This window comes from Myotis brandtii, unplaced genomic scaffold, assembly GCF_000412655.1.
Source record: "Myotis brandtii unplaced genomic scaffold, ASM41265v1 scaffold1003, whole genome shotgun sequence".
NCBI lineage: Eukaryota > Metazoa > Chordata > Mammalia > Chiroptera > Vespertilionidae > Myotis > Myotis brandtii.
The window spans coordinates 14,650-25,500 of NW_005353340.1; the positions used below are offsets into that span (position 1 = coordinate 14,650).

Below are 10,851 nucleotides of genomic sequence, written 5' to 3' on the forward strand. Positions count from 1 at the left end.
CAGCTCTCCCTCACTTTCTCCAGCTCTCCCTGACCTTCTCTAGCTCTCCCTGACCTTCTCAGCTCTCCCTCACCTTCTCCAGCTCTCCCTCACTTTCTGGCACTCCTCCTGACTCTCACACTTGGAAGAGACTTCTCCCCATGAAAGAGCCATAAAAACAGTGATCAGTCAAAATGCAAACCCAGTGATACTTCTCTTCTAGTGCAAGTCTTCCTCGGCTTCCCACAGCCCTGGGGGACCGGCATGGCCAGGCCCCACCGTGGCCCTGCTTAGCCACCTCCCTGTGTCCTGTAGTGCTGGCACTCCTCCTGACTCTCACACTTGGAAGAGACTTCTCCCCATGAAAGAGCCATAAAAACAGTGATCAGTCAAAATGCAAACCCAGTGATACTTCTCTTCTAGTGCAAGTCTTCCTCGGCTTCCCACAGCCCTGGGGGACCGGCATGGCCAGGCCCCACCGTGGCCCTGCTTAGCCACCTCCCTGTGTCCTGTAGTGGGGCTCTGACCCCTGACTCTAGTGCTGAGACCCACCATCTTTGTCCCCTCTCCTTCGCACACACCCACGGCCTCCCCTGCACTTGTCCTCAGGCTGCTCTTTGCCACCTCCGGAGCTGCTTCTTTGGCATCTCTTACCTGTGGCCCAGCCCCTCCCAGGAGCTGGGGGTTGGGAGCAGAGGGCTGACAGGCTTCCCTCCTGTCTCAGCCTCCGTCCGACCTGCAGAGCCCGCTCTCAGGATGGCGATTCCCAGGGGGAGTCATCTTCTTGATCCAAGAGCAAAAGAAAAATGCTTTGGATTAACTCACATCTTGATGTGCAGCCCGGAGGGGGTGGGGCGGGAGGGAACGACCAGCAGAAAAGCCTGGCTCTGAGCAGACTGCATTTCCTCCCGCAGCCAGGGACTGCATCAAGCTCTGCCTCCAGAACCTCTCCCGGCTGGCGGACTCACTCCCCGCCCCCGAGCTGAGCGAGGCTGCAGGCCTGGTCCTGGGCTTCGTGAAGGACGCCTACCCCGTCTCCCAGGCTCTGCTCCTGGAGTTTGAGAATGGGGAGGGCTACCCTCTGCTGCTCAAAGTGTTCCTCCGGTAAGCGCTGTGCCTGGTGGGGAGAACCCCCGAACCTCGCTCCTCAGAATCACTGGGTGCCTCGGAGAAAGATCCGCGGGCTTCCCCGCGTGTCTGAAACACACCTCTCTGTAGAGTGTGGCCAGAGAGAGTTTTATTGCAAAAGTAATTCAACGTGCAGTGGGCTTGGGAGCCAGAGCCACTCCCTTGGAGAGCCAGTGGCTGGTGGTGATAATTGTGCCAAGTCCCTTGGTGGCATGGACCACTTCCATGCCATCCCGCCCGACAGACGCCGTGGGAGCCCACGTGGAGGGCTGGAGGGCTTTCTGGGACGGCTCTAATGGGCGCAGCCATGTGCTGAAGGGCAGGAAGTGCTGGGAATGGCCCCCACGAGCAGTCCTCAACCCGTGATGGGCAGAAGCTGATGGATAAATAACCAGCAAAGTTACCACTTGTGGGGTGGGGGTGGGGGGGAGAGTGGCACCCTGCCCCCCAGAGCCCAGGAGGCTTGGGCTCCAGTCGCTGATGGGACGCTGGCTCCATAACGCTCCCTACTGCCTCCTTCTGTCTCCTAGAGCTTCTCCTGTCCTCGCCCTTGAGTCCTGACCCCTTAAGTCCCTGGGAAAGCAAGCGCAGACACTATTCCGTGGGGTCAGGAGAACTCAGCTGGCTGGCTCTATTCTGACCAGCACGTCACCTTCAGGTTGGGGCATGGGGGTGGGTAAGCCAAGAGGAGAATCACAGAATGTCTGGGACTGCAAACGCCACTGACCTTAGGGGCACGGCACAGCGGGGCTCACATCTCCCCGGCTCTGCCTGTGCGTGAGCAGGCCTCTTCTGGGACGCAGCCCGCGCTGTGCTCAGGGACTTCGCTGAGTCAGGCTTGCTGTCTGGTGGTGAAGCCTGCAGTGCTGTCTCCAAAATGATGTGACTAAATGACAACCAGAGGGCCTTCTTCCACAGGGACACATGTCCCTGTGATGACGCACCTTTCACATTAGTCTGAACTCTGACCCCCTGGCTGTTGCCACCAGGAAGGCCTAGGTCACAGCAGCTCCTGAACACTTTTTGGTTAAATGGGTGCTGGTGCCCCCACTTCCTGTGGAGGCAGGAGGGAAGGAGCTGTCCCAGGCCCGGGCTGCTCGTTGCTTTCCTTTCTGCCTTACGGGGTCACATGCTGACTCACACACTGTGGGCATAGCAGGGCCTCCTCCCAGTGCGAGCCCCTCCCAGCAGCTAAGGAACCAGTGCTCAGCCCTGAAATCGGCGGGAGGCCTGGCCTGGTCAGACTCTTCCCCTTTGTTGCTCTTCAGAAATGTGAAAGCTCTCATTATGGGGTGCTCCTGCCCAAAGCACATGGCTTTTGGGGTCAGGCCACAGAAAGCAGCCTTGTGAGCAGAGGCCGGGGCTGCCTCTGTGTTCTGGTTGCACTTTCAGGCCGAAGGCTGACCTTGGCCGGCAGCTGACCTTGGCCGGCAGCTGACCTTACCCAGGCGCTGCCCTTACCTCTCGGTGCTGACGTGGTGGGGACCTTTGGGGTCTTTCCCAGCACGTCAATCCCGTTGCCTCTGCACCCCCGTGAGGAGCACCGTGAGCAAACGTGGCTCTTGGTCCCCGAGCCCAGGAGCCGCCTCCCTGTCCCTGCAGGTATGATGGGCTGCACCTGCGCGAAGTGGATCCCCACCTGGAGGAGCTCCTGGGGCTGGTGGTGTGGCTGACAACCTGCGGGCGGGCGGAGCTGAAGGTGTTTGACAGCGTCACCTACCCTCAGCTGGAAGGCTTCAAGTTCCACCAGGAGGCCTCCGGTGAGTCTGCCGGGTCAGGTACCCGCAATGGGCACTGTGCCCTCACAGGGCTGCCCAGGCTTCCACCCGGTCTTTGTAAAGAAACAAACACTTGAGGTCTAGTTCTGTCACACATCTGGGGAGATGGCCTATGGATTTAAATCTCTCCTTCATAGATTTTTCTACATGCCTTGGGTGGGACTTAGAGTGCACGGTTGCTTAGTAAAGGCAGGGACTGTCAAGTAGGGGCGGGACCCCCTGGCCTCCCCGTCCCTGGTGCGAGAACATTTTCAGATCTAATGACTCGGCCCTGAGACAGTCACTGGCTCAGGTCCGTGCCTGCTCGGCTCTTGGCGAGGCCCACGCTTATTGATGAGCTCAGGGGACATGCGCGGTGCTTTCTGCAGCCAGCTCTCTGCCCCGTGCTGGGCGCCGGGTGTCCGCTCCCTGCAAATCCTCTGTGGAGATGGTCACACATACCTGCAGCCATACCTGCTCGGCGACCATGTGCCTAACCTGACCGATGACAGCATCAGGGCGGCGGTGACTCCAGCGGTGGGTGGGCTCTGGGTCAGGAAACGCTGCACAGAGGTGTGTTCAAGGCCTCGCGTGGCTGTCCAGGCAGAGAGGCAGGGAAGAGGTTTAAAGGCAGGGAGCACAGGCGGGAAATAGACAGTGACTGGGAGCATCTGGGGAAACGGTGCCGAGGCCTGAGCTGACCAGAGTGCAGAGGCCTCGGAGCGGGTGGGGAGGAGGGAGGAAGTTTAGGAAAAGCCCTTGGATGGGATCCCAGCTCCCAAGGAAGTGTCTGGACCAGAGGGAGGGCCCTGGTGTCTGAGGCAGGGCTGGCTGCAGGCAGGGCCTCAGAGGGGGTGTCCTCGGGCAAGAGGGAATGGGCCTAACCTTCAAGCTGCAGAGAAGGGGGGGGGCGGTCAGGAGGTGTCTATTCAACAGCTTGTTTACAAATGAAGCAGACTTTGCTCAGTAATGTTTAAAATAATTTGATTTCAATTGATGGAAATGAATCCTTCAGCCAGTGCTGTCCAATGGAAATACAATGTGAGTCGCATTCCCTCATTTTAAACATCTTAGTTGCCTTATATAAAAAAAATAGGAACAGCTTAAATTATTTTTCATAATACCTTCTATTTAACCCAACATATCCAGAGTATGACTATTTCAACATGTGGTCATTACAAATAATTGTTAGTGGCTTTTTTGCATGTTTCTTTGCTGTGTCTTGGAAACCCAGTGCATTTTCACACGCGGGTGACCCTCCCAGCGCTGTCGCCCACCTCGTCGCGGACAGTGCAGCTCGGGCCTTACACTCTGGGCAGCTGGGCTTCGGGACTTCTGATAGGCTTTTACCCACAAGAGCTAGAAAACAGAAACCTTAAACGGTATTTCCTGATGATAAGGCAATCACGCATCTCTAGGCAGAGGCAGGAGAAATGACCTGTAGGATCTTTTTTATTTGCAGGGGTGACCGTTAAGAACCTCCAGGCCTTCCAGGTCCTGCAGAATGTTTTCCACAAAGCCAGCGACGCCCTCCTCTGCACGCACGTGCTCTCGGCCATCAGGACCATGTGGGCCTGGAACGCCCGCAACTTCTTCCTGCTGGAGTGGACCCTGCAGCCCATCTCGCAGTTCGTGGAGCTCGTGCCCCTGAAGCCGGCCCAGGTGCAGACGCATTTCTTCCAGCTGCTGGAGGCCCTGGTGTTTGAGCTGCGTTACGTGCCCCACGAGATCCTGGGGAAGGTGCAGCGCCTGATCATGGAGAGCTCCGAGCCGCTCTGCACCCTCAGGGCCCTGCAGAGTGTCCTCAGGATCGCTGGCGCGGACCCACTCTTCACAGACATTTTCCGGGACTCGGGGCTCCTGGGCCTGCTGCTCGCCCAGCTGCGGAAGCGGGCCAAGGTCCTGAGGAAGTCAGGTGTGCAGAAGCCTGGGAGGTGGAGGGGGACAGGCTGGGCGTCCGTTAGCTGGGCCGGTTCTGCAGGCCCACCCTCCCGCTCATCAACTCACCCGAGAAAGTGGGCTTGCCCCGTCACTGGCCCATGGGGCTCAGGGAAGGAACCCCGGGGCACATGACTTCACAGAGCAGCAGCCTCCCTATCTCCTATGACTAACCTGAGCTTCCCCATGGAAAGATGAGGGGAATGGGTGTAATTTTATGTTTTGTTTTTGTTGTTAATTCTCACCTGGATATTTTTTCTATTGCTTTTCAGAGAGAGTGGGGGGGGGCAGAGAGAGAGAGAGAGACTCCATTGATGTGAGAGAGACATATTGACTGGTTGCCTCTGGCATGTGCCTCGACCAGGAGAGCGGGGAGTGAACCTCTAACCCAGGTACATGCCTTGACTAGGAATTGAACCTGTGACCCTTTGGTGTATGAGCTGACACGCTAACCACTGAGCACACTGGCCAGGGCAGGATGGGTGTAATTTTAACAGACTCATGGAGCTAGCTCAGGCCCATGAATTCTCAGCTTTCACACATTTCCTCCCCGAGTGTTGCCTGAGTGTGGAGATGGGGAGATGGCGGGGGAAGGGCCAAGGGAAAGGAGCTCAGAGAGGCATGGGGCTCAGGTAGGGACTGGCTGGGGAGCCTGGATGCGGCCGCCTTGCTCACCTGGTGCTGTTTGGCCCAATGGTCTCCCATTGGGAGCAGGGGTCCCTGCCGTTCAGCTGCCCCTCCGAATTTTGGCCACACCTTGTGTGCCCTGCTGGGCTGTGTGCCCATGGCTCCTTGGCGTGGGGTGAGGGAGAGAAAGAGAGAGAGAGAGAGAGAGAGAGAGAGAGAGAGAGAGAGACTCCATCGATGTGAGAGAGACATATTGACTGGTTGCCTCCGGCATGTGCCTCGACCAGGAGAGTGGGGAGTGAACCTGCAACCCAGGTACATGCCTTGACTATGCGTTGAACCTGTGACCCTTTGGTGCATGAGCTGACACGCTAACCACTGAGAACACTGGCCAGGGCAGGATGGGTGTAATTTTAACAGACTCATGGAGCTAGCTCAGGCCCATGAATTCTCAGCTTTCACACATTTCCTCCCCGAGTGTTGCCTGAGTGTGGAGATGGGGAGATGGCGGGGGAAGGGCCAAGGGAAAGGAGCTCAGAGAGGCATGGGGCTCAGGTAGGGACTGGCTGGGGAGCCTGGATGCGGCCGCCTTGCTCACCTGGTGCTGTTTGGCCCAATGGTCTCCCATTGGGAGCAGGGGTCCCTGCCGTTCAGCTGCCCCTCCGAATTTTGGCCACACCTTGTGTGCCCTGCTGGGCTGTGTGCCCATGGCTCCTTGGCGTTGTTCCTCCCCCTGCAGCCCCTACACTCTGGACCCTCAGCATCAGCACCTCTACTCCCCCTGGGGGACTTCAGGACCCTGTGTGCAGCAGGACACACTCAGGAGTGCTGGCCCGGGTTCCCTTGCTGCCTGACCGCACCCCATGGGCCCGCTCTGCTGGGGCCCCTCTGTGGTTGTCTGCAACCCCCACCTCCGCCAACTTTCAGACGGGAATCAGAGCATGAACATCATTTCAGTACCCCTGGCTTTCCCTCCATCTGTCCACAGCTGCCCCTCTGGGTTGCCGCCTGGAGCGACTCCGAGTCACAGGAGCCTGTCACTGACCTCGCTCCACCTTCCCGCCTCTACTCCTCCTACTGCCTGGCTGGGAGGGAGCGGACTCACGAGCCATTGGCCCTTCTGGAACTCTGCTCAGACTCAAGCTACAGTCATCAGTCTGCCGGCTTCCTGGCCTCTCTGAAGGAAAGATGCTCAGGGAGAGCGCATGGGCGTGGGGCCAGCCAGCCCTGGGCTGGAACCCGGCTGTGCTGCGTAGGGGCTCAGCGATCCTGAGCAAATTACTTAGCTTCGATGAGCCTCTTCTCCCCTCTGTAACATGGAAGTGTCTGTCTATCTATCTATCTATCTATCTATCTATCTATCTATCTATCTATCGCTGTTGTGAAAATTCAGTGGGAAGTGCCTGAAGGGACCCATTGTCGTGCTTGGTGCATAGTAGTTACTCAAGAAATGTCAGTCATCTTACCCCTATTCACCCTGTGCCACGCATGGAGACAGATGACCCGCCAGGAGGAACGCCCACCACTGTGGAGCCCAGAAGGACCGTGCCTCCTGGGGTGCGGGGCTGAGGAGCAGGCGCTCCGTCGGGCATAGCTGGGCCCCGAGCCAGGTCTCCACGAGTCTTGTCTGTGCTTCTTTCTACTGCTCTTTGAAGCAAAGGCATATCCTAAACCATGAGACCAAAGAGTATCTCCCACGTGGGGCCAGTGCTTCTTGTTACCTTAGCTGTGCAGGCTTCTCCGCAGCCTGGTGTAGACTTACTCTCAAACCCAGTCCCAGGCCTACGACCACTCCCGGAGAATGCGAACCTTCTTGTGAGCTGATGGATCTGAGCTTATTTCCTGCCTCTGTTGTTACGTTTCTTGCTGTTTCTTGGATACTTTGTCTCCTGGTTAATAAGCGCTACCTTTACTCATTCATTCATTCCCCACATATGTGCTGAACTTCCCTCTTGAGTCAGGCTCTTTCGGCTCTGGGGACTCAGGTGAGCACACAGGCCTGGTGTGCCCTCATGGAGCTACTGGGGACACAGTCTACTCCATGGTCTCTCACGCATCTCGTGCCTGTGGTGTGAGCTGGCAGCCTCCCCCCCGCCAACCCCCCCGGGTATCCAAAGGAAGGTGAAGAAGGCAGGGCTTCGGGGATCCTGCACAACAGTGGTTCTCCAAGCCTGGCCCTCACGCCTGCCCATCAGCACAGATGGGACTGGTTAGGGACACAGTGATAGGACTCCACTCAAGACCTCTAAGTCAGAAACCCCGGGGAAGGGACCAGCTCCTGGGCTTTAGGAACGAGCCTCCAGGAGGTGTTGGTGTGGTGACCATTGCTCTCAGGGGCGGTGGGGTTACATCTTCTCACCTGGGATGCGCACTCCTTTACAATGGAAGCATTAGATTCGCCTTTCTGTAAGAGGGTAGGAAACGGGTGCAGTCGGGGATTTGGGATCGGCCGTGCACATTAACATTTTTACTGCTTCTTAAATGTTTCAGGAAACAAGGAGCCCAGCCCCGGTGTCCGGGACCCAGAGCGGGAACTGACGGGTGTGATGCTGGAGACCGTAGTCGCGCTGCTGAACGGCTCCGTCCGGAACGCCGGTAAGGACGGCCGCTGACCACGGGTCACAGCAGGGAGAGAGCAGCACCGCGTGCGGGTAACGTCCAGCGGCTGGTCTGTGGCCGCGATCATCGGGAAATCAGTGGACACCTTTCACTTTAAAGTTGATAAATGGGGCTGTGAAGCAAAGGCACATCCTGAATGATGAGACCGAAGAGTATCTCCCCTCCACAGGTTCATGCTAAACCCATTAATACCCTGCTGCTCTATGGGCTTTAAAACATCCAAATCGTAAAATACAGCAAAGAGTGCTCGCCACTTTCAGGGAGTTCACTGCATGTGCCGGGCCTGTGGTGCACCCAGGGCTCCCTCATCCCCAATTCTGCTCCCCAAGACCAGGCAGCTCCGTGCTGCTTTAAACAGCGGGTGTCGGATATGCACGTGCACATATTGTGCCGTGAAGCGACGCATCAAGTGACAGCAGGGGCTTGGTGACTCGGGGTCTCTCTGAGGCCCTCACAGATCAGCTACACCGAGTGTGAGTGACAATCCTGGGGCAGAAGGCCTCTGAGGTTAGACTGTGCAAACTTCTGGAGGTGCTGGCTGACACGCGTGCTCCTGGCTCACTCCCCGACACTCACCTGGCAGCAGGCCGCGCCGGAGCTCAGGAACCCGCCTCTCAAAGGCCCCCACGGGGCTTTCCCCGGAGGGAGCCCCTGGCCCGGGAGCGGAGCCTCCTGCCTCGTGGAGTGACCCGTCACGGCCACATTGCGCCAGCGGGATAATCCATTACTTCTTCCTGCTCATTCCACGTGAGCCTCCAAATCCCAATCCTGGGAAAAGATTCTTAGAATTCCTTTTAAACAAAAACATACCACCAGCCAAATTTCTCTAATCTCTCCTTCCCAAGAAACTACCTGGGAATGAAATGTGTTCTTAATTTCAATTCTGGTTTGTTTTCACTGAGAATTTTGGCAGAGAGAGAGGGAGAGAGATTTGCCACCAGCCCTGGATTGGGGAATTATGTGGAAACTGGGGTCCCTCAGCGTCACCTGCAGGGATTGGGCTGAAATCAGCAGTCCAACGCCGCCTGCTGTTCCTGCTCATCCCAGCCCCTGCTGTGCCTGCCGCGGGCTTGCGCCCAGTCAGTCCAGATTGGGAGAGGCTCCTGCCACTGCCAGCCGTGAGCCTTATGACTGGCGTCCACTGGTCAGCTGAGCAGCGCTCCCGCTGTGGGAGCACACTGACCACCAGGGGGCAGCTCCTGCATTAAGTGTCTGCCCCCTGGTGGTCAGTGTGCATCATAGCGACCGGTTGACCGCTCATTCCATCGTTTGGTAGCTTAGGCTTTTATATCCTATGCTAGAGGGCTGGTACATGAAATTTGTGCACAGGTAGGGTCCCTAGGCCAGGCCGGCAATCAGGGCTGATCTGTGGGGTGACTGGCGGGATGATTGGGGGGCCCCCACTGACACCCGCCTTGGCTGGCCTGGGGCCTGTGGGCGGGGGGGGGGCAGCTCCTGCATTGAGCGTCTGCCCCCTGGTGGTCAGTGCGTGTCATAGTGACCAGTCATTCCACCGGTCATTTTGCCGTTCAGTCTATTTGCATATTAGCCTTTTATTATAATACTAGAGGCCCAGTGCACAAAAATTTGTGCACTCAGGGGGGTCCCTCAGCCTGGCCTATGCCCTCTTGCAGTCTGGGACCCCTCAGAGAATGTCCACCTGCTGGCTTAGGCCTGCTCCCTGGGGGATCGGGCCCAAGCTGGCAGTCAGACATCCCTCTGGCACCCGGCAGCCCTCGGGGGATGTCCACTTGCCAGTGGGGAGCAGGCCTAAGCTGCAGTCAGACATCCTTAGCGCTGCTGAGGAGGCGGGAGAGGCTCCCACCACCACCGCTGTACTGGTAGCCATCAGCCTGGCTTGTGGCTAAGCAGAGCTCCCCCTGTGGGAGCGCACTGACCACCAGGGGGCAGCTCCTGCATTGGGGTTGAAAGCAGGGATCTGGGGTTTATTTACCTTCTATAATTGAAACTTTGTTGCTTTGAGTGGAGCTCAGAGCCAGGCCGCGGTAGCTGGGAAGCTTGGCTTCCTCCATCATTGGGGAAACCAAGCCTCCTGCTTGCTCCAGCTCTGTGGCTGCCGACCGCCATCTTGGTTGGGTTAATTTGCATATAGTCGCTCTGATTGGCTGGTGGGCATGGCTTAAGATGTAGTGAAGGTACAGGTATTTTGCATGTTTGCCTTTTATTAGTGTAGATAAAAGCTATGATGTGCAGTCACCACCAGGGGGCAGACACTCAATGCAGGAGCTGCTCCCTGGTGCTCAGTGTGCTTTCACAGGGGGAGCGCCACTCAGCGAGAAGCTGGGCTCATGGTGGCAAGTGCAGTGGTGGTGGTGGGAGTCTCTCCTCTGTGGCAGCACTAAGGACTCCTTGGGGGATGTCCACCTGCCGCCATGACAGGCAGACATCCCCCGAGGTGTTCCAGACTGTAAGAGGGTGCAGGCCCGCCTGAGGGACCTCCCCCTACAGTGTACGAATGTCGTGCACCGTGCCTCTATATATAGATAAAGGGCAGAGGTATATCTAGATAAAGTTTGTATTACTTAGGTTTCTAAATTAAAAAAACATTTTTTTTCCCCAAAGCTGAATTCTGACTGGGGAAAAAGTTTTTCTTTTTAATTCTCAGCTGTGCAGTTTCTCTTTTCCTGTTCTGCTTTTAACACTGGATATAGATTTTGAAAATAACATTTCTAAAGGGCAAAAGAGACGCATAAAAATGTAGCAAAAACAAACTTGTGGATTGTAAGAAAAAGCTTTCCTGCTGTACTGGCAGCTGTCAGCCTGGCTTGTGGCTGAGCAGAGC

At 57.0% G+C, this 10,851-nt stretch overlaps 1 protein-coding gene across 1 annotated transcript in view; it reads left to right on the forward strand.

Annotated features, from left to right (window-relative positions):
• The window catches only part of WDFY4 (WDFY family member 4), a gene marked incomplete at its 5' end in the record, with an annotated part of 236,672 nt that overhangs the window by 9,323 nt on the left and 216,498 nt on the right, over nt 1-10,851 (forward strand). The window contains 4 exons of the mRNA XM_014534916.1: nt 894-1,083; nt 2,710-2,867; nt 4,327-4,779; nt 7,920-8,024. Coding sequence (XP_014390402.1) covers nt 894-1,083; nt 2,710-2,867; nt 4,327-4,779; nt 7,920-8,024 — 906 coding nt within the window. The remainder of the gene's footprint in view (nt 1-893; nt 1,084-2,709; nt 2,868-4,326; nt 4,780-7,919; nt 8,025-10,851) is intronic.